Below are 26,434 nucleotides of genomic sequence, written 5' to 3' on the forward strand. Positions count from 1 at the left end.
TACAGCTGTTTTCTGAGTGCAAAGGCGTGCCAGTGTGACGAGCACTGCCCCTTTCTAGGCAGAGCTGACGGCAAAAAGGTAAGTGGGGAGGTGGGGGAGGAATGACGGGATTTTAGGGCTCATCGTGGGGATGCCGTGCGAAACTGTGGTGCCACTGTGATGGAAGGGCCTCGATGGATGTTAACTACCCCGAGAAAAGCTGTCCAAACACTTGGAAACATCAGAGCCAAACATCAAGCCCCTGCCAGAACCAGAACTCCTGGTGGAAGGGGCAGGGCTTCTGACTGCACAGTGTGTGCTCTCCCCTCGTCACAGGCGGCCGGGCCCCAAGGTGGAGGAAACCGCAGGTCCTCTGGGTTCCCCTACCTAGAACCCGGGGCTGATGGGGATGCTGCCTCTGGGAGCTATGAGGACTGATGAGTTACCACACGGCACTTGACCCCAGTGCCCATTAACCGTAATAAATACCAGCTGCTGTTATAAAAATGATTAATTGAAGAAATGCACTATCTACCCTAAAAAAGTAAGACACCAGTGCACGTGGGCAGTGTCCTCTGCTCAGTGGTCGCTACAATTAAAAATCACCAGCCTGCAGCCCCCAGTTACGTGGTTCCCGGCTTTGATGTTTCCAAGGTTATTGAAGGAACAAAGCCTGCAAAAGCTACTGTGGGAAACTTGGCTACCATAGCACAGCATCTCTGTTATCTGATAGGAACACCATTTACTTGCATTAAGGAGAGTAAAGAGATGACTAGTTCCATTAACTAAACGTGAGAAGAAATTCAGTGTTGGCTGGTGTGGCTCAGCGGATTGGGTGCTGGCCTGTGAACCAAGTTTGCTTCCCAGTCAAAGCACGTGCCTGGGCTGCTCGCCAGGTCAGATCACCGGTGGTGGGGCACATGGGAGGCAGCCACACACTGACATTTCTCTTTCTTCCTCCCCCTCCCCTTTGTGTGAAATGCATAAATAAAATCTTCAAGTCATCTATCTACTAGACAACTAGGGAAAAAAGCACCTCTTACTCCAAATGTGAACCCAGTAACAGCACCTCTCCGAACATGGGAAGCTGGTCCTGGCCCCTCCCACACTACAGAGGACAGGCTGCCCCGCTGCCTGGTGGTGGCACCTTTCCCTGGGTGGTGGCTCTTTGGCCCCAAGTAGTGGAGTGCGCCCACTGGCCGGGCCCAGCCACGCCCCCCGGCCCTACCTTCTTGGAGCCCCGCTGGATGCTGCAGTTCTTGCAGGACACGTTCTTGCTGTCCCAGTGATCAGCAGCCCCACAGGTGAGACACAGGTCGGGGTCACACTCTCGCACGGCCAGGTAGCAGGGGCACTGCTTGGTGTTGCACTGAGCTTTGCAGCGGCAGCCGGGGAAGCGGTTCTGACCTGCAGAGACCATTCCCGGCGTTCTGTCATGGGACAGCAGCCTCCCTGTCCCTCGTACCTGAACTTCACGTGCGGTTTCATTCAGTAGAAAGAATCACCACCCTGATGACCAGCTCCTCTGTGCTGAGCACCAAACCCCCCAGCTCGGACGGTTCCCGATGCCCAGACTACCTGGGTCGCTGGTCCTAGATTCCCCTTACATTCTGGGCCAGTGTTACTATGATCTAACTTAAACCACCTAAGAAAAACAGCTCCTCTGGTCCCGTTTTGCCTAACCTGTCGGCATGACACACATCAGCAGGGCACGGACGCTCGGGGATCCGGGCGCCCCACTCTGGACCTCCCCAAGGAAAACCAGGAGGTGCCGTGTCGACTTCACTCTCTATTTCAGTTCTCATGCAATTGCATTACAGCAACAGATACTTACACTCTGAACTACACTGACAAAACTTTTCACAAAAATTCTGTGCTATCACGCAAGGGCACGAACTGTCGCAAGGCTGCCGTGGATGGTCACAGGGTTGGTAGTTGTAAACGTGGTTAGAGGAGCCGTCTGCATCAAGACAACAGCGTGCAGGTCAGTTGGCAGTGGGAGGGGAGCGGGCGCACGAGCGGGGACACACTCCTCCCCCAACCCAGAGTGCAGCAGGTTTCCCTGCCCGATGCCCACTCCTGTCCACACGACGATGGCCTGAGGCACCTCCCACCCCCTGCCGAGGGCTGGGAAAGCTGGGGCACTGTCCCCATCTCTCAGGTCCCCAGAATGCTGCTCCTTTAACCACCGGAGGACTGGCTGGCAATATACTCAACACTCTCCATGCATCCAAGTACCCTCAACTCTAACCCAGCCACTACTCTGAAACACGACAGACATCTCAGGTTCCTAGGGTGCGGTGGAAAGGCACCCACCTTTCTTCAGCTGTATCTTCCTGCAGTGAGCAGCCCACAACCTGCAAGACAAAGAAGCAACCGGTCTTCTCCAGGAAGCAAGGGAGCGCGGCCGGCACACGGGAGCTCCTGAAATGGTCCGTCCGCACCAGCAACAGGGCAGTGCCTTCCCTCGAGTGACTGAGAGAAGGGTCACACGGTCCCCAGCTTGCGTGTGCCAGGTTGCAGTGACTGAGAAGCTGCGTGACCGACGCCAAGCCCCGCTGTGCGCTGAGAAGCCTTTCGCAAGCACACCGTCAGGACTGGGGTGGCCAGGCCTTCCCGTGCAGGCCAGTCTGCCTGCTAGGATCATGCTGAGACGGGTGACACTGGCTCGTCTTCGGTCAACGCACGGGGTCCATGGTCAGCTACTCCAACCAGAAACTCGGAAGGCCCTAGTAAAGCCCAACGCCTGTGGGAAGACAGCTACAAAGCTCCCTGACCCTGCTTCTCTGAAAAGCCAGGGGGTGGGGATTAAAGCTGCCAGTCCAGCCACTGTCTGTTCCTTCTGCACCTACACTCAGGTCGCCTCACCATGCACGGCCACAGGTTTCGGGAAAGGGGACAGACCCCGCAGCCTGAGGAGGTCTGCCACATGACCAGTGCGACACCACACGCCCGGAAGATGGTGGCTCCTCAAATAAAAACCAGCTCAGAGCTCGTGTCACCACTCCAAGATTCGTACTCGGGAAGACCTCTCAGAACAAATTAACCATCTGTGTAGCCTCGCCCACAGAACCTACTAGGTCTCTCTCAACTAAACACAGCAGAGTGAGCTTACTTCTTCTGGCTCTTAAACCAGGTCTGCTGACGCTGCTGCGTCCTGACGGAAACGCATAACCGCACTGCCCGTGGAAACTCCACCTCTGTTTTATTGACAGACAAGGTGGAGGAGGCTAGCGACCACCCTTGGTCATGCCCAGCCCACAGCGTCCTGGCGGCATCTCGGAATGGCCGCAGGCGGACTTACCGGTGTTTCCTCTTCTTCTTCCTAGGAGGAGTGTCAACATCCTCGGCGGGAACTGGAGCTATGATACTGGACTCTTTGACCCGAAATTCATACACCTGACGAGAGGCACAGTCACAGCTGTGAGGCCCAGCAAGGTGAGCAGACTTACAGCCTTACACTGGTCCCCACCAGAAACACCTGTCTCTGCCATGATGCTGCTTGGGTGCTGGGGACAACAGAGCAGACACTGTCCCGACCCTCAAGCAGCTTCGATGACATTATGGTAAATATGGTCAAGAGTCCCAAGGCTCAATCTAGATTTACTGGTTTTTTCAGTCCATTGTCACCTAGCCTGAAACAGCTAACGGTTGAAATCAGTTCACCCTCAGTAAACAAACACAACTCCTTCCCAGGAGACAAAGAGAAGGTAACAGCAACTGAGCGAGGTCCTTACATGTGGACAAGGGTTACCTGTGTTCCCCATCTCTGAAGCTCTTCAGACCCGCTCACCTGTCTGCACGTTTTGGTCCCGATCAACCTGGCGATGGCGCAGAAGTTGTCGTAGTAGGTGCCGATGAGCACACGGAACATGGAGGCCTCGGCCCCGCTCCACTCCACATTCTCTGGGGGCTCGCTGTTCGGCTTCATCTTCACTGGAGTCTGACACCGAGAGTTCGCTTCTGCAAGCCCAGGTCAGCAGGCATCAGCAAGGAAGGGGCACCCAGAGAGCAGGTCAAGTGCGCGCGAGCAAAAGGCGGAAATGAGTCGCGGTGACAACAAGCTGGGGCTACAAAGTGTCACCAAGCTGTCACGTGGAACCGGTAAGCCTGGGCTCCTTCCACAAGGAAGGCAAACGGGCAGCCCTCCTGGTGTTCGTGGTCAAGCCACAGGGCAGACAGGCACTTAAACTGTAGTCAGGACAGGAAGGACACTGACCCGAGTGGCCTGCACCTCATGGTGCCCTGACCAAGAACAATGGGGAAGATGGCACACTGGCCAGAAATGGCAGCACCAGTGCCGAACCTCAGCCACCCAGACGGCAACACCACGGCGGGCGCAGGGCAGGAGAGAGCTGCGAGCACTCAGCCCGGTCCTCCTCGGCACACCCAGCGTGTGCACTGCCCGCCTTGCTGAGAACCGGGCACCCAGGGCAAGTGCCCCTACGCCACCCCTCCACCTGCACAGAGCGGACTCCCCGATGGCGGCACCGAGTGAGCAGGCCTCACCAGAGGAGCTGGAGGTCTCGTCTTTCTTCTCTTCCTCCTCCTTATCGTTGTTCTCGCCGCCAGTCTCGGCCCCCGCTTCCCGGTCACTGTCCGTGTCCTTGGACTCCAGCACGTTGATGGTGGGGGTGCTGGGCCTGCTGCTGTTGTTGGGAAGCCGCCCTCGTCTACGGCCGCCTGGGCGCTTGGGCGGCGTCTTGATGCGCTCGGCGGTGAGGGCGGCAGCAAACTCCTTTGCTCCCTCCTAGAGTGAAACATGGAGACGTCAAGGTCAAGTTCTAGAACTCGTTCTCATAAAGAAGAAAAAAAAACCTGCATAAGCAAGTTAGTCAAGAAATTCAACATGATACCCACTTTCTACAATTAATTGGTTGCGTATCTACACACACTTGTTTTCTTTACCTCTCCTCTGACAGTTTGGAAATTTCAGAAAGGCAGGCTTGGGTACCATGTATGTTGCTAGAGTGGTGTGAGATCAGTGTATTTGTGAAATACACTAATTGATTAGTTAGTCAAAATACAAAATAACCTTTATGTAACATAGTCTCTTTAAAAGTGAATTTTTATGAGAATCATATAATGCGCATCTGGAGTCAAACTTTCCTGTCCGGGGTTTCTAAGCGCATGCCGCTACGGTCGCGTTCAAGTGCACGAGAACACAAAGCACACAAGCATGCCGACGTGGCCACTTCCTGCCCTACTACGAGAAGACCCAGTGCAGCTCCTGTGAGGGACACACAGCCCCAGGAAGACACAGCAGGAACTTGCAGAACAAGGCTGTGGGTGTACATTCTGCACCACGAAGGGCAGCATCCAGTCTCAGGGGCAGGAGAAACCGGTAAGAGCACGGATCACAAAGAACCAGAGGAACATTTCAGATGAGCCACATAAAATTACACAACAGGGCTCGAGAGTCCCTGTTTAGTGAAGGGAGAAGTCTGAGAGCAGCCAACAGTTTTATACTTTATTCTACAAAAACCAAATTGCTTAAAAATAGGATACCTTCTGTAGGTGCCATTCAATGAATCTTCTGTCCAAAATCCAACAGGCAATATATACCCACTTAGTTCCTAGGTAGGGGTGGCTTGGTTCAAAAAGGGGAAATGGTAAAAAATAAGATAGTACCCATAAAAAAAAAACAACTTTTCTACTTTTCTACCTCTTATTTTCCTAAACCTTTCTTTACTGTCTCTCTACCTGTGGGCCCTAAAGCACGGCATAAACCACAGGGGCCCGAAGCTGACAGAAAGGCTCTGGCTCTGAGAAAGGCTCAGAACGGCCGAGGGTCTGGAAGGTGAGTGGCTACCTGTGCTGCACACGCTCCTGAACTTCGAGGGAGGTGTAACGTAAGAGTCCTTGATCCTAAAAACCTTGAACTGTTGCTGAAGAGATTAGCACAGATACACGAAGACTAATCAAGACCAGCAAAGGACTCAAGTGTGCGTGTGCAGTGCATCAGAGATATGACTCGGGTAAGACCCTCTGCCTCCCGTGTGGCCAGGAGACGCGCGGGAGCCACAGTGCTTAGGCTGACTGCACGCGTCTCACCAAGTTCAGAGTCCTCCTCCAGGGCCCTCCAGCCCGCGCGGCACTCAAGCTTACCAGGTGCTGGTAACACTGGGGCCCACAAGGCTTGTTGTCCAGAGCTGTTTCTGTGTTCTTCCGCTTGTAAGTGTTGGGTGTGGCATGGAAAGCTGCAAAATATAGTAATATTTGGATATTTTCCCACAGTATTTACTTCTTTATTTTCCTCAGTTCCAGTGGAAAAAGGTAATGAATACATTCCAGTCTTGCTACTCTGTGGTCCACATCCCAGAACTCCCCTTCCAGCTCCCAGTGAACTCTCACTGCGCGGCCCCAGCAACTCCCACCAGCACCTGCCCTCCTTCCCCCGGCAGAGCCAGGGCGCAAACACTGCGCTCTGGAATGACGAGTGGTTTCTTACTTTTCTCCTCGCAAGTACAACTGACACATGTAAGCGCTAAATGCTGACCGCAAACATTCATTTGAGTCATTAATATCGCCATAGAGACAACTGAGACATCCTCTACAATGAAACCAGATTTCCTACTTTTACCAAAAGAATTCTGACATCCACAATTTTTTTTATTTCTAAAGGTCAACGATCTGTCAAGTGGGGAGAAAAACAATACCACTTACTAAAAACTAATTTTTTCAAAATCCTCACCCGAAGATATGTTTATTGATTTTAGAGAGAAAGGGAAAGACAGAGAGAGAAACATCAACTGGTTGCCTCCCATTTGCACCCTGACCAGAGATGGAACCCGAAACCTAGGTATGTGCCCTGACGGAGTCGAACCCACAACGGTTTTGGTATGCGGGACGATGGTCCAACAGCTGAGCCACCTGGCCAGGGCAAGCTTGAAATATTTTCAATAACTTCAAGTATTAAGAAGCCAATTTGAAAAGTTAGATTTCTAGAAATATAAAATAGTCTACACATTTCTAGAAGAGGGAATTCTTTATCAGTTTTCTGAAGGATAAACTTGTTTGAAATTCTGCTGAGGGAATCTAGTCATGAAACTGGTATTTTAATTTATTGAAGTACCTCTGAATATAAGTATGTTAATTTTCTTTTTTTAATAATTTTTTAAAGATTTTATTTATCTTAGAGGGGAAGGGAACGAGAGAGGGAGAGAAATATCAATGTTTGGTTGCCTCTCGTGCGTCCCCTGCCGGAAACTGGGAACTGGGCTGCATCCCAGGCATGTGCCCTGACTGGGAATCGAACCGCAATCGTGAGGTTCGCAGGCCCGCGCTCAATCCACTGAGCTACACCAGCCAGGAGTATGTTAATTTTCCCTTACTCGCCTGAACTTGTTCTTGTCTTCTGTTGGAGACTGTACACTGTTTCCCAGTTCGAGCTCAGGACCAGCAGCAGCCACTGCCCTCACCTGAGCCGTTTGTGTGCCTTTACCTGCCACAGCCTCAGGGGGAGAACAGTGATCTGTACACACAGCACGTGCTAGAGGCGGCACCAAACTGGAAACAGGTTCCCCCAAACACGTGGTACTCACTACGGGCACTAACTCAGGCTAATGACGGCCCTGCGTTGTAGGCTGCTGCTGATGTGGCTTAGCCGTCCACATGCTCAGTCTGGTGTTACAGGGTCCTCACCTGTTCAGAATGGGACCCATGGCTCAGGCAGCCATATGGTATCAGGCTGTGCTCTGGGGACAAACTCATATACTTGAAAATAATTTGAGCCTTGAACTTCTACTTTAAAAACATAACTTGGCTGTCTTTTTTTCTCCCCTTATCAGTCTGCCTTTATGTCCCTTTTAAGTTCCATGGAGATTTCAGCCTTTCTTTCTTTTCTTTTCTAAGATTTTATTTATCTATCTTTAGAGGGGAAGGGAAGCAGAGAGGGAGAGAAATATCAATGTATGGTTGCATCTCATGCTTCTTGTGCATCCCCCGCTGGGAACTGGCCTGCAACCTAGGCATGTGCCGACTGGGAATCGAACCTCGATCCTTTGGGTCACAGGCCCGAGCTCAATCCGCTGAGCTACACCAGCCACGGCAGAGTACAGCCTTTGCTAAACATTTTTTAAATGACTTGTTTCATGAGTATGTCATTTATTTTCATCCAAATTAAAGTAGTTTCCATCTTGTGTAGTTCTGATTTGCCTTTGCCCACTGGACGCTGGTACTCACCGGTGCTCTCAAGCTCTCACTGCTGTGCTCTCGTGCCTGGGCAGTGGATCAGTGGGCTGAAAGGGGAATTTTCAGTTCCAAACACTTCTAAGCTACTTTATCTGACTTGTATTTTCCTGTAACAAGATGCTGACTGAACGGGTCTCACTAGGTCCTTGAATTGTGTATGATTCAACAAAAATGCATTTCAGAATTTTGAGACTCTCCTCTTTATACCTGAAAAACAGTTTTTAAACCCTGGCTGGGTGACTCGGTTGGAGCATCATTCCATATACCAAAAACGGCCGAGTTCAATTCTCTCCTCCACCCGCCACTTTCTCTCTCTCAAATCAAAACATCCTCCAGTGAGGATTTTATTAAAATATATTTTGAAGCCCTGGCTGGTGTAGCTCAGTGGATTGAACGCGGGCCTGCGAACCAGATGATCACGGTTCGATTCCCAGTCAGGGCACATGCTTGGGTTGCAGGCCAGTTTCTGGCAGGGGACAGTTCCCTGCAGGGGATGTACCAGAAGCAACCATACATTGATGTTTCCTTCCTCATTCCTTCCCTTCCCCTCTAAAGATAAATAAATAAAATATTTACAAAAAAAATACATATATATATATTTTGAGCTAAATATACAGGAAAAGGGGTTATATAAAATTCCATTATCAGAACAATTAAGCCAAAATACCTTTAAATTTTATAAGGACAGAGTATGAATATTGAAGGTTTTGTTTCTTTTAATGTCAAAAGCACCCAATAAAACCTTGATGAAAAATCTATCTAAAGGTTTTCAAGCAGATGTAAAAAGGATCATATACAATTCCAGCTAGTCTGTAGACCTGTACTTGAGACTAAACTGGCAACACTAAAAACTGACTTGAACAGACTGAGTAGCCCCTTGGAACCCTGCAGTGTCTCACCACACTCCACGATGCCTCACACACACAACCGGTGAATCCGAGGAGCAGGACTGGAACAAGCATCAGCGATCACCCGTTTCCAGGGGTTTACAGAGTAGGAACAGGAACAAAGAAATATTCCTGGGGCCACATGTCTGGCAGCAGGGGTGATCAGACCCTCACTTGGCCCCCTCGCCTCAGGGACCAAGAGAAGGGCTCCGCAGCTCTGGGACCACGCCTCACTCCTCTTACACACTCACTCCGTCGGCTCCTGCTCTAGTGACCAATGCTCACACAGGACGAAGGGTCGGCTTTACACACGGACCACCGCTCAGAGCACTACTCTTGTCTCTCCGGAGTAGGACTCAGTATTAAGAATGACTTCTTACTGACTAGCCTGACAGTGAAGTCATGTAAATTCTTCTGTGTATAATCAGACTTCCACTGAAAGGCACCTCAGAAAATAGCAGTGCTGACGTCTGAGCAAGGGAAGAAGTGGCAGCCGCCGACAGCGAGTCTGTGCTCAAAGCGCACACACACTGACCGAGCAGCCTCAGGCATCATCTCCTTCAACCCCCACCAAGTCCCCAGGTATTATTATGTCCTTGTCTCCATTTCACAGATGAGGAAAACTGAGGTCTAGGGAGGTTTAGTCACTCTGATAATTATACAACAAATACGAACTTAATTTCCTTAACCATTACAGCACTGAAACACTAAACAAAGTCAGCCACTAGCTAAAAACTTGGAATAGCTTCCTTGAAATCCTAACCTTTTAAAATGTTAAAATCTCTTCAATCAACATTAATACACATTCAAAAAAAACATTCAAACAGACTTTCACATAATTTCAAAAAGGAAAAACTGATACAATGGGGTTCTATGCATAAAATGGATTCTTCTGTAGGCTGTCAGACAGCCACTGATCAAATAATCCAAGTTCTACTTCAGTCCCACACCCACATATGCAGACAAACCCACTTGTAGTCCCCTTCCCAATCAGAACTGTGTTCCCAAAGCTCTACGAGATGGTAAATTTCAGGCTAGAACAATGGGGTTTTTGTTGTTGTTTTTACGTTTTTACTCATTTTTTAATCCTCATCTGAGGACACTTTTTCATTGCTTTTAGAGAGAGAGGATAAGAGAGATAAACATTGATGCGAGAGAGAAGCATCGACTGGTGGCCTCATATACACTGGGATTATCCGCCCCCAGACTGGGGGTAGAACCTACAACCTAGGTGTGTACTCTCACTGGGAATTGAATCCTCCACCTCCGGGCTACCTGGACAGTGCTCCAACTGAGTCACACCAGAGCTAGGCTGGAGCTTTTGTAAAGAAATTACTATGATTCCAAGTTTGCGGAACTATCCGTTTCCAATTTACAAAATGTATTGTGGCCTAAAAGTTACCTGGAATATAAAGTGGAATTAGTTCGCTGACCAAACCATTCACCCTTCACTAAAGTACACAAGTCCCACTAACAGAGAAGACGCAGCCAGAGACACGGAACCTGTAAGTCCTTCCCCAGATGAAGTGGTGGACGCCCCCAACGACTCAGGAACAAGTGAGGCCCGACATCAGGGAGGCTTCCACACAGAAATAGAAAGACAGCTAACATCCAAAAAGCTCTCTGTAACCAAAAGTTTTAAAAATTCTCCCTAATGAGTTAAGGAGAAAATATAAAGTATTTCTTATAACTACTCAAAACATACAGTAATAATACCAAGTATTAGAACCGAAGAGGAAAGTTGAAGCAGGGCTCTAGACAATTCAGTGTTAAACATACATCCAAAAAAGGACAGAATGAAAACAAAATGTTTTCATAAAAGAATGTAAGCATAATCAGACTCATCAACAGAAAAAGAGAGCTTCCGGCCAAGATGGAGGAATAGGTAGACACACTGTTCCTCCTTACAGAACCAAAAGGAGGATGACAACAAAAACGAGAATTGCAGGGAAACCGAGCAGTAGAGAAGTCGAACAACCAAGGAGATAAAGAAGAAACATTCACCCAGACCGGTAGGAGGGGCAGAGACAAGCAGCTGAGTGGAGAGGACTCATGGCAAGGCAGTGGCTGGCAGACCAGGTGGTCCTGCATTCACGTACGGATAAACTGGGAGGAACAACTGGGAAGTGAGACAGACCTCGAAACCCAGGGTTCCAGCGCAGGGGAAATAAAGCCCCAAAACCTCTGACTGAAAACACCTGTGGGGGTTGAGGCGGCAGCAGGAGAAAGCTAGCCTCACAGGAGAGTCCCTTGGAGAGACCCACAGGGTCCTGAACATACACAGGTCAACCCACCGAGGAATCTGCACCAGAAGGGCCCAATGTGCTTGTGGGAAGCGGGGAAAGTAACTAAAATTCAGCAGAGAGTAGAGCAAGAGGCACTGTTCCCGCTCGGACACCTCCCCAACACACACAGTCACAACACAGTGACATGGGTTACCCCGCCCTGGTGAATACCTAAGGCTCCTCCCCTCACTACATAACAGACAAGCCAAGACAAAAAAAAAAAAAAAAAAAGGCCCAAAAGAAAGAACAGATCAAAGTTTCAGAAAAAATACAACTAAGCGATGAAGAGATAGCCAACCTGTCAGATGCACAGTTCAAAACACTGGTAATCAGGATGTTCACAGAATTGGCTAAGTGTGGTCGCAAAATAGAGGGAAAAGTGAGGGCTATGCAAAGTGAAATAAAGAAAAATATACAGGGAACCAACAGTGAAGGGAAGGAAACTGGGACTCAAATCAATGGAGTGGACCAGAAGGAAGAACGAAACATTCAACTAGAACAGAATAAAGAAATAAGAATTTTTTTTAAAATGAGAGGAACTTCCCCAATGTGGCAAAGGAAGTAACTTCCAGGAAGTCCAGGAAGCTCAGAGAGTCCTAAACAAGTTAGACCCAAGGAAGCACAAACCAAGGCACATCAGAATTAAATTATCCAAGAATAAAGATAAGGACAGAATCTTAAAAGCAGCAAGAGAAAAGGAGACTGTTACCTACAAAGGCGTTCCCATAAGACTATCAGCTTATTTCTCAAAAGAAACCTTGCAGGCAAGAAGGGGCTGGAAGAAAGTATTCAAAATCAGGAAACGCAAGGACTTACAACCTAGATTACTTTATCTAGAAAAGCTATCGTTTAGAATGGAAAGGCAGATAAAGTGCTTCCCAAATAAGGTCAGTTAAAGGAGTTCATCATCACCAAGCCATTATTATGTGATGTGTTAAAAGGACTTATCTAAAATCAGGAAGATCAAAATCATGAACAGTAAAATTACAACAAACTCACAACTATCAACAACTAAACCTAAAAACACAAAAAATTAGCAAACAACCAGAACAGAAGCTGAATCACAGAAATAGAGATCACACGGAAGGTTATCAGCACGGGAGGGGAAGAAAGGAAGAAAAGGTAGAGGGAATAACTTACATGTACGACCCATGGACATGAACTACAGTAGGGGAATTCTCATGGGAGCGGGAAGGTGCAGGGCATAGGGGAATAAAGGGGAGAAAAAATGGGAAAACTGTAATGGCATAATGAATAAAATATATTTTAAAAATGAAGAATAGTAAAACTAGGACTTACGGCCAATATGGAGGCATAGGTAGACACACTGTGCCTCCTCCAACAACCAAAATAAGGACAACAAAACTCAGAAACAAAGTAACAACCAAAACTGAAAGAAAATTGAACTGTACGGAAGTCCGACAACCAAGGAGTTAAAACAGACACATTCATCCAGACCGGTAGGCGGGGCACAGTCAGTCGGCCGAGGAAAGAGGGGAGAGGTGTCCCAGCACAGGAAGCAGTGACACCGGGTAGACCCTGGGCACCCAGGCAGCAGCTGGCAGACCCTGGGCATGGGGTGGCAACAGGCAGACCCAGCGAGGCAGATACTGAGAAACAGGCACGGTGCACAAGGTGGCTGGCTGACCGGGCAGAGGTCCCACATTCCCGCAGATGACTGGGGAGAGAGACAGATCGCACAACCCAGGGTCCTAGTACCAGAAAATAAAGTCTCAAAGCACCAATTGAAAACACTTGTGGGGGTTGAGGCGCAGGGAGAGACTCCCACCCTCACTGGAGAGACCCACAGGGTCCTAGTATGCATACAAGCCCACCCACACGGGAATCAGCATCAGAAAGGCCCAGTTTGCTTGGGAGAAAGTGGGGGAAGAGACTGAGGTGCAACAGAGAGCAGAGCAAAGCGCCATTTTTCCCCTCTGACCCCGCCTCCACATACAGCATCACAACCCAGCAACTGGGTTGCCCGGCCCTGGTGAACACCTAGGGCTCCGCCCCTCAAACATAACAGGCACAAACAGACCAAAACATTATGGCTCAAGCAGGAAAACAGCTCAAAGCCCCAGAGCCAAGACATCTAAGCAACAAAGAGATAGCCAACCTATTAGCTGAACAGTTCAAAACACTGGTGATTAGGATGCTCACAGAACTGGTTGATTTTACTCACAAATTAGAGGAACAAAGGCTAATGAAGGCTAAACTAAGTGAAATGAAGGGAAATGCATAGGAACCCAATAGAGATGGGAAGGAAACTGGGTCTCAAATCAATGGAGTGGACCAGAAAAAAGAAACAACCAAACTGAAAAGGATGAAGAAACAAGAATTTTAAAAAATGAGGAGAGGCTTAGGAACCTCCAGGACATCTTTAAACATTCCAACATCCGAATTATAGGGGTACCAGAAGGAGAAGAGGAAGAGCAACAAATGGAAAACTTATTTGAACAAATAATAAAGGAGAACTTCCCCAGTCTGGCAAAGGCAATAGACTTCCAGGAAATCCAGGAAGCTCAGAGAGTCCCAAACAAGTTAGACCCAAAGAGGAATACACTAAGGCACATCATAATTACATTAGCCAAGATGAAAATGAAGGAGAGAATCCTGGAAGCAACAAGAGATAAGGAGACAGTCACCTACAAAGGAGTTCCCATCAGACTGTCAGCAGATTTCTCAAAAGAGACCTTACAGGCAAGAAGGGGCTGGAAAGAAGTATTCCAAGTCACAAAATCCAAAGACCTACATCCAAGACTGCTCTATCCAGCAAAGTTTGCATTTAAAATGGAAGGGCAGATAAAGTGCTTTTCAGATAAGGTCAAGTTGAAGGAGTTCATCATCACCAAGCCCTTCTTCTATGAAGTGTTAAAGGGACTTATCTAAGAAAAAGAAACAGTAAAATGAAAACTCACAGCTATTAACTGAATGTGAAAACAAAAACAAACTAAGCACACAACTAGAACAGGAACAGAATCACAGAAACGGAGATCATGTGGAGGGTTAGCAACAGGGGAGAGGGAGGAGGAGGTGGGGGAAAGATACAGAGAATAAGTAGCATAGATGGCAGGCAGAAAATAGGGGGAGGGCAAGAATAGTATGGAGAATGTAAAAGCTAAAGAACTTTAGCTAAAGGGGGGGAATGTGGGAGGGAGAGGGTGTGCAGGGTGGAGGGGAATGAACGGGGAAAATGGGACAACTGTAATAACATAATAAAATATATTAAAAAAATAGACTAATACAGTAGTTGAATCTGAGGGGGAAATATGTAAAACAGGTTTTTGAAAATAAAATTCATAAACCACTTAATCTTAAGACAAAAAACAGAAAATACATAATAAAAGAATAATAAAAGAATCAGAAAATGCAAATCAACTTTATACTGATAAATTTCAATACCTGGAAAAAAGTAATTTTCCAAAATGATAGAAAACTTATCTACTAAGCACCATTATTACTTAACAATGTCATGGAGATACAAGCCTACACAGTAAGGCAAGAAAAAGAAATTAAAGTTACCAAGTTGGGAAAGAAGGTGACACACCCTTAATAACTACAGAACTTTTTGGATAACCCAATCAATACACGAGCTACATGAAGAAAATCTGAGGTCGTTAAGGACACAAACTTAATCTTTATTTTTAAATGTTAATCTCCCCTTAATTCATAAATTTAATGAGATTCCAATAAACACACCACCTGGACTTTTTCAGTCAGACAAACTGACTCTAAAATTTGTATTAAAACAATAAACAATACTAGTAGGAGATCTCTGAATAATGCCTTCTGGACAGACAGGCTGAAGAAACAGAACACAAAGACCAAAAGCAGACCCCAGGACCCAAGGGCAATGAGGGCAGGCTCTCACAGCAAGTGAGAGAGGAACCTGCTGGTCCCTGAGTATGAGGCCACCAGGTCACTTAAAGGTGGGAGGGTCACTGGATTCCATCAGAATTCCAAATGGATCAAAGAATTAGATGGGAAAAACAAAGCCTAAAACATGCCTGACCAAAAAAATAGGAAACCATTTATAATCTTGGAGTAGGGAAAGCAAGCTGATAAATTCAACTACCCCTAAAATTTTTATAAACACTGCTTATGGGAATTTTACAAAACAGCTAGGAAGAAAATTTCAATTCCTCTCAAAAGAAAACAAAAAACCTAATTTCCTGACTATATAAAGAGCTCCCAGGTTTCAAAAAAGACCAACAAGCTAAAGGATAAAAATCATGCTAAGAAAAAAATACAAATCTCAAAAATATGGCAAGAAAAATAGAAATTAAACCACACACACACACACACACACAAAACCTTTTCACCCATCAATAAAAGTCAATTAGCTTTTCAACACATTCTATTAGCAGGTCTCTGGGGAATGAGCATGCTTACTCTGCTTGTATTTACTTACTATATATCCTCACGCAGGGACATTTTTCTCATTGCTTTGAGAGAGAGAAAGAGAGAGAGAGAGAGAGAGGGAGGGAGAGAGAGACTGAGACTGACAGGGAGAAACATCAATGGTTGCCTCTTCATGTACACCCCAACCAGGGACTGAACCCACAACCTGGGTGTGTACCCTGACCGAGAATCAAACCCACAACTCTTTACTCTTCAACTGATGCACAGGCATACACAGGCACAGAAGGAGGCTCGGAAGCAATGCCGGCCTGCAGAGGATAGGGTGAGCGGTCCTGGCGCCTCCTGCTGCAGAAGACTTTGCAGCTGTCCAGACAGAAGTAACATCCACAGCATTTAGTCAGAAAAGAAAAAGGCCCTGCCCTGGCCTTTTTGGTGTAGCTCAGCGGATTAAATGCAGGCCTGGGAAGCAAAGGATGGCGGTTCAATTCCCAGTCAGGGCACATGACTGGGTTGCAGGACAATTCCCTGCAGGGGATGCATGAGAGGCAACCACACATTGATATTTCTCTCCCTCTCTCTTTCCCTTCCCCTCTAAAAATAAATAAAAATCTTTTTTAAAAAGGAAGAAAAAGGCCTGAATAACATGGCACCACTGGAATAGGGCAGTCGAGAAAAAAAATACATTTGTATTTGCCAGAAGAAACCACTGAAAGACACAGGAGAGGTAAGGAGACCCCACTGGACACCTTTTAATACAATCTTGAAGTATAAGTAATGTGAATGATGACCTATTTTTAAAATAACAATACCTAAACACAAGCGAGGTACTATTTTAAGTATTTTACAGACAGTAATAAACTTAATCCTCATAACATCTTGTAAAGCATATATACTGGGTTGGCCAAAACGTTTGTTCAGTTTTTTCCATAAAATGGCTCTAGTATTGCTTAGTTGTCTTTAACTTCATTTGAAACTATTTTGTTAGATTATATGGTGACAGCTGTCATACCAACATGCATTGTTGTATATTCATTTTAATATTGAAGATGGGAAAATATGCAACATTTCCAGCATTATGCTTTATTATTTCAAGAAAGGTAAAAATACACCCCGGCTGGTGTGGCTCAGTGGATTGAGCACCGGGCTGTGAACCAAAGGGTCACCAGTTCGATTCCCAGTCAGGGCACATGCCTGGGTTTCAGGCTAGACTCCCAATAGAGGCTGCATGAAAAGAAAGCAACCACACATTAATGTTTCCCTCCCTCTCTTTCGCCCTCCCTTCCCTTCTGTCTAAAAAAGAATAAAATATATTTTTTAAAAAGCCCTGGCTGCTATAGCTCAGTGGATTGAGCTCAGGCTATGAACCAAAGGGTCGCCAGTTCGATTCCCAGTCAGGGCACAGGCCTGGGTTGCAGGCCAGATCCCCAGTGGGGGGCATGAGAAAGGCAACCACACATTGATGTTTCTCTCCCTCTCTTTCTTGCTCCCTTCCCCCATCTCTACATAAGTAAATAAAAATCTTAAAAAAAAAAAAAGAAAGGTAAAAATACAACTGAAGCTCAAAAAAAGATTTGTCCATGTATGGAGAGGGTGCTATGACTGATCGAATGTGTCAAAAGTGGTTTGCAAAGTTTCGTGCAGGCGATTTCTTGCTGGGCGATCTCCAGTCAGGTAGACCAGCTCAAGTTGACAGCAATTAAATCGAGACATTAATTAAGAACAATCAATGTTATATCATGTAGGAGACAGCTGACATACTCAAAAGATCCAAATAAAGTTATTGGTGAAAATGAAAAATATGTCTTTTATTTTACAGAAAAAAAATCACATGGATTTTTTTGGCCAAGACAATATATATTTTTATCATGCAGACCAAAAAAAAATGGAAGCACAAAATGCTGTACGTATTGTAAGTGTAGTAATTTACTTAATGGTGTGTTTTACCCAAGGAAAACACACAGTGTGAAGTACTGTGTCAGGCACAGCTACGGAACATGTGGCGGCTGCGTGCTAAAGGACACTGGCTCTGTGACAGGAGGCACCACGGCCACGGCTGGATCCCTGCTGCTCAGCACCTCCGGTGGGCAGCCCTGGGGTCCCACAGAAGCCAACACCCTGAGCCTGAAATAGGTCTCTCTTCTTCTCCCCAGCTTCAATGAGATAATCAACAGGCTCAAGGTTCATCCAAATCACTCAAATCTGAACAGCCCAATAAAATAACCCATAACATTTAAAAGTGGCATCATGCTTCTTCCTTGGACAGCAGAAAGGGACATGAAATGCTACATCTACAACCAACAAACTGAAGGGACCGTTGCACTCGCTATGTTGATACATGAATACAGTTTACAATACTCTCTCGTTTAATGTGTGTGTGCTTGTTGTTGCTGATGTTAAAGAGAGAAACACCGATGCACTGTGCCACTTACTGATGCGTTCACTGGCCGATTCTTGTATGTGCTCTGACCAAGATCAAACTCACCACCTTGGCGTATCAGGATATAACTCTAACCAACTGAACTGCCTGGCCAGGGATACAACATTCTTAATAAGAATTGGACAAATTTTATAAAATGACCATGTGTAAAAGGCAATTAAGTGCAATTCAAAACGACTATTTCAAGGGCTGTGTGAAGACCACACTGCCACGACCAGGTAAGACACGCTTGGACAAACACCCGACACCACGATTATCAACACTGCCAAGTCACCCATTTTCACCAGACAGGAAACACAATAATTCTAAAAGCCCATTTTCGGTGTCTCTAATTTAACCACCAATACTTCACACACACAGCCCTGACTGGCAAGGCTCAGTGGGCTGGGCACTGTCCGCAAAGCTAATGGTCACTGGTTCGATTCCCAGTCAGGGCACAGGCCTGGGGTGCAGGCCAGGTTCTGGGTTAGGGGCGTGTGATCAGTATTTCCCTCCCTGCTCCTCTCTCTCAAAATAAATAAATAAATACTCCATCCAGAAATTTTTATTTCCAGACCAAGATTACACATCACACAATAAATCCCAAGCTCCAGCAGATCTAAGCAGACAGCAAAACTCAACATGAGGCAAGAACTAGCTGCTTGGGCAGGCTAACTCACATTAAGATACACGACAGGAGAATGAGGGAAAAGTTCTGTGAGAAGTGGGACTGGGAACTGAAAACAACAAAGCAACAGGAGACCATTCAGTGCAGGGGAGACAACTTTACACAGGTCCCAAGCCCCAAGCTGTTACCCTGCCACCAACATCACACTACATGTAACATGGAAAAAGCTAAGCAATATTAGGTAACTAGGCTTAGTAAACTGGGCGGTATCAAACATACTTCCAAAATATGCTCCTCAAATGGAGTTGGTACTTGTGAAACTGTTCTTAAAGAAGCTCCATACCAAGAAACCTCATTCCTGAGCATGCCAGAAAAATTAAGTCCTATTGTTATGTGCCAGACTTCAGTTTCATTAGGAACATTTTATACTTTCCCTGTATTCAAATGAGGGTTTTCTTTTAAGGACCAAAAAGAAAAGAGCATTTAGCATTAAACAGGTAACAGTGTATGTCACCATCTTGTTAGCCAATTTCCCCAACAAAACCTGCCCATCAACACTGAGCTGCCGCCCTGGCCTATCAGCTGGTCCACAGTCAGTTTTACTGTGAAACACCTGCGTGGCCAGCACTTCCGGGAAACCACTGACCCGCGGTGCCCCACCGCAGTGAGAGGCCGCAGCTCCAATCATAGTGTGCCAAAGACTCTGGAGCAACCCTCAAGCAACAAATCAAAAAATAACTGGACACGGCCCTGGCCAGGTGGCTCGGCTGGTTGGAGCATGAATCCCGTCAGGGCGCGCACAGGAGGCAACCGATCGATGCTTTTCTCTCACTCGGATGCTTCTCTCCCCTCTCCCGTTCTGACGTCAATAAATACATACTTGGGTAAAGATTTAAACAATAATAAAAACAACGAGACACTGATGCCAACGTTTTTCAGTCTTGACTGAAGCAACAAATTGTAAGTTCTCGGAGTGACGAATGACTACAAGTTCCAAGCTGCTCTGAGACATGAGTCCACGATGAGACAGGAAACAGAAACGCACAACAACTGCACTTACGATGGAGGAAGCAGTCGTACTTGAAACACCGCCTGCAGAAGAGCGTGTGGAAGGAGTGCAGACTCTGCTCCCTCTGAACAGATTTGGCATTTGGTCCGTCTATGTTTGGGGTGCACTCCGGGGGGAGTGCCCCTGGGAGCTGCTGCTCAGTGAGTTCTTTATACCTGACGGGGGCCAAGAGCACAAGTCAATGGAGAACTAAAGTTAACATTTTAAAAATACAGTTTCTCAACAGATTCCATGTGGTTTTTTTTAATCTTGCCTGAAGCGTAAAAGAAAAGTCCACAACCATCTTTTGAAGAGCCAATTAAATACTACACATGACACATCAAGAATCAAACTCACAAGATGTATCGTGGGAAATGTTCTTATATTAAAGTTAACCACCAGCTGCACTAAGATTTCTCCAAGTGTCCGGAGAAACTCTCCTCTGCATGGACAAATGTCACCCGCTGTGTGTGCGTTTGCTCTATTGACAGCAAAGGTTTGGAAGCCAGAGGGCCGCCGGCTTGGGTATCGCTCCAAGCACCTTGGCAAACGTGTGACAAATGAAGTGAGTGGACCCTCAGTGACATCAGTACCATCTCCAATAAACCACATGGTGAGTGGCACCCCAGATGAGCTGAGATGGACTCGAAAGAACACATCTTACTTTTCCTTTAGTTCTTCTGCTGTGCCCTTATCTGGAAACATTGAGGAAATGGCTTCAAAAATTTTGTCAGAAGGAAATTTCCGAGGTGGGCGGCTTTCTTTATCTACAGAGGGAAATACAAAAGAAGAGAATGAAAGTAAACAGGTTTTCAGTCTTTTTCTCCACAGCACTGTATATAACACAGCTCATCTAAAAAATTATCAACTTTATGTTTCACTTCTGACATAATTTACATGTACCTATGGCATAATAGGAGGTCAGACAAACAAAAGCTTAAAGCAGACTGGGAGACAGAAGAACATGGGCTCGAACCCCAGCTATGCTGCTAACTGGTTCTGTGATCTTGGCTTGTCACTGACCCACCTGGATCTATGTCCACATCTGGAAATCAATGCATAGAACTACATGATCACTAAGGTGCCTGTTATAAAAGATTTATGCTTCTTTGAAACTGCAGTTTCCTCCCAAACCCTTCTATATTGTCTTAATGAGCCTGGCTAAGTCTCTACCAACTAACGCTCAGCTCTGCCTGGAGACCCTGGTCTTGGGTGTGGGAGTGAAAAGCCTGGGCCCTGGAGCCATCAGAGCTGGTCACCATCACAGTGTGCTGGGCTGTCCCTTCACAAGAGTGTAACCTTCTCCTCAGCGATGACACAGATCTACCCTGTGGAGCCTTCTGAGGACTGAGCTGGCACACACAAGTGAGGAGCACATGACACACACAGAAATGACCAGTGTGTCATCTAATGATGACTACGACAGCCCTGTGAAAACCTAAAACACAGTATACTCTTTTGCTAGGCAAAGGAAATAAAGATGCTCAAGTGCAAAGTGAACAGTAGCGAATAACACTCTAATTTTGATTATACTGCTACTGATGTGATTTTAACCCCCTCCCCCAAAAAGAAGTTAAGACCCACTTGTACTCGACTGTTTTTTCTTAAACAGTTGTAATGGCCACACACAAACCTCAGACATACCATCTCGGTTCTCCTCCAGATCTTTCTGTTTTTCTTCTCTCTCATCAGGCTCATCTCCATCGTCGTCGTCATCCTCATCATTGTACTGACCAAGAGCATTCACCAATTCCACAAAGATTTCATCATTTATAAACCCACATTCTGAAATTCACCAAGTCAGATATCATAAACATAAGAGGGAAAGTGGTAACCACAAAAGTGTGTGTATGATTTTCTAATCTGAAATAGCCAGAGCCCACCAAACAGCACTGCAACGTCACTGTTAAAATGAGGGGAAAAGACCCTTCCCAGGACTGGCCAAAGGCAAAGTCAGGAACAGATTTGCCTTCCACACCTGTCATTTTCTCTTTCTCATCTCTCCCCCAAACATTTCCAGTGCCTCTGCTGTAACCTCATTCACTAGAAACTAAGTGTGGCCTTGGCCTTTTTTGAATCAGTGTTCCTGGCAGACCTTGCTTTCCACTAATGATGACAGTGGCTGGTGACATTACACACACCGCCCTCCTGCCAGCACTACTTGGCAGGCTCTCCTGGACCCAGGACACCAGAGCCAGGATTCCGACCCTGGAACCCAGGTACTGTGGGAGTCTGGGGGGGAAGGTACATGAGAGTGGGGGGCCTTCAGGATCCCACGCCCCACAGGCAGAGCTCTAGTTCTTCCTACTTTTACTGTTAAAGAATCCTAAAATGTAGATATACTCAAACAATTATATTTAATTTATGGAACTGACAATTAATTTATGTCATAACCCACTATGCATAAATTTCACATGGCAAACACGGTCCTTCAATTTATAAATAGGGAAAACTATGAAAATTTTAGGCTTGTGAGCCAGGCCAGCCCAGCTCAAAACTTAATTTATACACTAAAAAAAAAATCTTTCCATATCTATGCTTTAAAAAAATCATATTATCTTGCAACTCTTCAGCCCCCTTTTCCAAGAGAATAAATTCATGGCTCACCTCTATCCCCATGTACTTTTCCATCATAATTTTTTATTAGTTCTTCAATGAAAGTCCCATCCTGGTCTAAAACTTCATCCCCCATATAAGGAATATTGTGTAAAACAGTTTCATCTTCCACCTAAAAGTTAAAAATTCATGTTTAAAAAACACCCTTATCCTATCAAAATTTAAATAAACCACATGATAAATGAAAATTGTGACAACTTTTTTCATAATCTGGTATCTTTACTCAGATCTCCAGACCTAAAATAATAAACAGGAAACTTTATAAAAATAAAACACCTCTCTTGCCTTGTGACAAGTTGTGACTCAGTTGAATGTTACCCTTCAAACCAAAGCGTTATGAGTTTGATTCCCTGTCAGGGCACAAGCCTAGGTTGCAGGTTCAGTCCCCAGGTTGGGCACGTAGGAGAGGCAATAGATCAATGTTTTTTGCATCAATACTTCTCTCCGTTTTTCACTTCCTCTTCCCCCCCTCTCTAAAATCAATAAGCATATCCTCAGGTGAGGGTTTTAAAAAAAAACCCCATTCTCCAGTAAGTATAACTGAAACAAATTTAAGGAAAACTACAGAGCTTACCCAATCTAACATGCTATCAATCATTAAAACCTTCCATTATTTTATCTACACGCTCTTATTCCCAATGATAGTGTCTTTTACAGTTCCTCCAAATGAACTATAAAAAACACTCACATAAGAGTTTCTAAATTTCACTTGATCTAGTTACTGGCATTCAATCTAATAAAAAGTCTAGGGTTATACAACAGAGTATTGATGGTCCACTGGAGTTTACTGCAAAAGGATTTACTCATTTACATAAGAACATCCTAGAAAAACAAAAAATATTTCAATACTGAGATGAATGAATATAATGCATATCAAAATTGATAATGCTAAGGAAAATGACAGATGAGTTCATATCAAGATTTGGAAGACAAGAGGGAAGAATGAGGTGCTAGCTTAGCTGGGAAGAGTCAACGAAAAACCCAGAGACAGCGGGGTACTTCAGAATACAAGGGACAGAAAGCAAGCTGACAATCTGCTTTCAACAGAGGGCAGAAAGGCAGTAATGACACATCAGGACCAGAGGGCTCTAAAGTCCACCTTTAAGAACACGAACGTACAGTGAGGACAGCTCTAAGTCTTAGGCCTTTGAATAGGGTACTGTACTGGTTAAAAACAGAATTTTAGAATGGTAATTCTGATTAACAAAAAGGACCAGCTAATTCCTGAACCAGGAGGTCAGGGTGCCTACTTGAAGTGTGAGGTGTCTTGGCCCAGCCAGGTGGCTCAGTTGGTTAGACCACGGAGCTGTACACCGAAAGGCCGCATGTTCGGTTCTGCCAGGGCACACACCTCCTTGGGTTCGGGTTTAACCCTGGTCAGGGACATAAGGGGGGAAACCCTTCAATGCTTCTTTCTCACGTCAGTATTTCTTCCTCCCTTCCTGTCTCTCTAAAATCAATAAAAACATATCCTCATGGGAAGTGCCTTAGGCTGGGACGGTGACCAACAGGGACCGTTGAGTACTATGGTGGTTAGGAAACGTGAAGAAAGCGAGTATTTCCCAATAACCCCTAGATAACAAATTGAGGACAACTGCAGAGCTCACACTGGAGACAAAGAAAAGGAAAATTTGGGGCGGGGGGGGGGGGAGGCAGGGATTACATAGTGTATAAATGAAAATTTAAATTTTAATGGACTGATCTATTCAGATTCAAGCTTGTGTACAACTGGAGTCCAGTTTTCATTACATCTCACTTGTACTAATCCCGTTGAAACTAGGCTAAGCAAGTTAATTTTTCTGGATGCAAGAAAAAGTTAAGTGATAATGGCTACTTTGTCTTCCCAATCATATCCATATAATCCTGTCCCCAAAACACACCCTAGCACAATGAAGACAGTCCTGCCTAATGTGCTCGGTCAGTGTCCAGTAAAACCCACAGATGGCTCACAAGTAGCATATCCTGGCAAGTTTAAACACAACACTCTTTCAGAATTTCAGTCTGCGAAAATATGAAATTTCCCTTAAGCTCTTGCAATATGAGTCTCAAACTAAATGTTTTTGGCTCTGACTGGTGTGGCTCAGTTGGCTGGACATCATCCCATGTTGCAGGTTCAAGTCCCGGTCAGGGCACTAGCCTGGGTTGTAGGCCAGGTCTCCTGCTGTGTGGGCGAAAGGCAAGTGATTGATGTTTCTCCACCTCTGTTTCTCCCTCCCTTACCCTCTCTCTAAAAATAGATATTTTTTAAAAAGCTAAATGTTTCTGAATAAAGCCTTAAACATACAAATGTATGCAACCACAAAAGAAAGTTATTAAGACAATAAAACATAAGTAATTCTCTACAAGCTCACCAAGGATGTTGATCAACATTATTACCCTGTGTTATATATCAAGTAACAGAACTATATTTTTATGCTTGTTCCCCTAGAGTATCTGTTCTGTGAAGTTTGTTATATGTAAGGAAATCTTCAATTCTTGTATCTTTAAATGAGAAAAATCTTATTTAACCCATTTGCATTTTAGATTTACTTACATAGCATAGAGCTCAATTTTAGTTTTAACACTGTGAAAATATTAAAAGAATCTTGTAACTTTATTTTTTTTTCTCCTGCTGGGGAAAAAAAAACAATCATATGAAAGCTTGGGGGAAAATAACACTATTTTATATATCAAGTAATAAAACCACATTTTTATTGAACAATACAAGTCAAGAATGCACACTCAAATTTCTCTTCTGTTCCATCCTCCATCCTGCTTCTATCCAGAACTATATACTAGCATCTCATTACGAAAGCTATCGGGCTAGGGCTACCTGTGGCAATGCTTGTGTTGTATAAGCCCTAAGACTATTCCATAGTGCACATTATCACTTACTAATATGCTGCCTAAAATTGTTCTAAATAGGTTCTCAATTAACAAAACCTCAAAGCCAGACTGACCTCTTCAAGGCTAAAAACTAATTTGTCTGTTAAATATGTTTACATCTATTAATCCCAGGTGTGGTTTTTGCTTAATGCTTTTCCTTTGAAGAACATTTTAAAACTAGAGAGGACTAGGAAAAGAGCAACACTACAAATACTTAAAATAGATATATATAAAAATCGGCTTAAAAACACTACTCTGATCATTTCGATAGCTTTTTTTACTCTCATTATCTTGCCATTTATTTAGAACAAAGATTATCAAAGAGTAGAAGCCCCGTCATTTACACACCATGAAATTCTGCTGGAGGGGAGACCAAGAATACATTATGGGCACTGAGGCAACCGCATTCAGAGTCTTCAGTGGGATGACTTGTGTCGGAAAGTCCAGATCACTGCTTACCGAACACTGGAACAGAAAAAGTAAAATGACCGGTGAGAACAGACAACCTGAAGCTATAGCAATCACATCATTCATTTAAAAGATGCTGCCTACTTCCATAATTTTAAAATGGAAATTTTTAAATTTAAAAATTACTGTCTTTACCTAAGGCAGTAGAGTTCATAAAATCCAAAAATAATTCTCTCATTCTCTTTTACTTAAGATGAAAAAAATGCTTCAGATTTTTAAAGTCCTCCACCCCTTCCCATACTTACCAATCAACAACTATATTTACATCAGCCTCAGATTAACTGCTCAAAATTTCTTCCACACCTCAACCACATGGATTAATAACGTAGATACCAAATGTGCCACTTACATCTAACTTAGTAAGAGCAGGGAAACTTGCTAGGTTAAGCTTTATCTTTATCTTCCCTTTTAAAAAGCCCAGGTGTCGTGTGCCGAGTTATCAGGTGATACACAAACATTAAAGGGTAACAGAGCCGAGCCTCAATCACTGCAGAATGGACTCGAATCAACTGGGCAAAGCACACTCTCTCTAAACTAGTGATAGTAAGTTAATGTCATCAAGCCCTGTGCATATGTTAGCACCGTTTTACACACACCGTGTCTGATCATATTCAGTCCTCATTACAGCCCTGAAAGATGGGGACCACCCTTTGCCCCCATTTTACAGGTGAGAAAACAAAGGTG

At 45.2% G+C, this 26,434-nt stretch overlaps 1 protein-coding gene across 7 annotated transcripts in view; it reads right to left on the reverse strand.

The window, feature by feature from the left end:
• Positions 1-26,434, reverse strand: part of EZH2 (enhancer of zeste 2 polycomb repressive complex 2 subunit) — a 46,023-nt gene that overhangs the window by 3,385 nt on the left and 16,204 nt on the right. For all 7 annotated transcript variants that reach the window (XM_037035551.1, XM_037035548.1, XM_037035549.1 and 4 more), the window contains exons 4-15: positions 25,631-25,747; positions 22,409-22,529; positions 21,446-21,586; positions 20,466-20,568; positions 19,814-19,977; positions 6,088-6,179; positions 4,489-4,729; positions 3,773-3,942; positions 3,284-3,378; positions 2,296-2,336; positions 1,814-1,939; positions 1,208-1,386 (exon numbers count right to left, since the gene is read on the reverse strand). In XM_037035551.1, coding sequence (XP_036891446.1) covers positions 1,208-1,386; positions 1,814-1,939; positions 2,296-2,336; positions 3,284-3,378; positions 3,773-3,942; positions 4,489-4,729; positions 6,088-6,179; positions 19,814-19,977; positions 20,466-20,568; positions 21,446-21,586; positions 22,409-22,529; positions 25,631-25,747 — 1,590 coding nt within the window. The remainder of the gene's footprint in view (positions 1-1,207; positions 1,387-1,813; positions 1,940-2,295; positions 2,337-3,283; positions 3,379-3,772; positions 3,943-4,488; positions 4,730-6,087; positions 6,180-19,813; positions 19,978-20,465; positions 20,569-21,445; positions 21,587-22,408; positions 22,530-25,630; positions 25,748-26,434) is intronic.

The sequence above is a fragment of the Sturnira hondurensis genome, unplaced genomic scaffold, assembly GCF_014824575.4.
Source record: "Sturnira hondurensis isolate 20B ecotype Veracruz unplaced genomic scaffold, ASM1482457v3 Scaffold0022464, whole genome shotgun sequence".
In the NCBI taxonomy this organism is placed as follows: Eukaryota; Metazoa; Chordata; class Mammalia; order Chiroptera; family Phyllostomidae; genus Sturnira; species Sturnira hondurensis.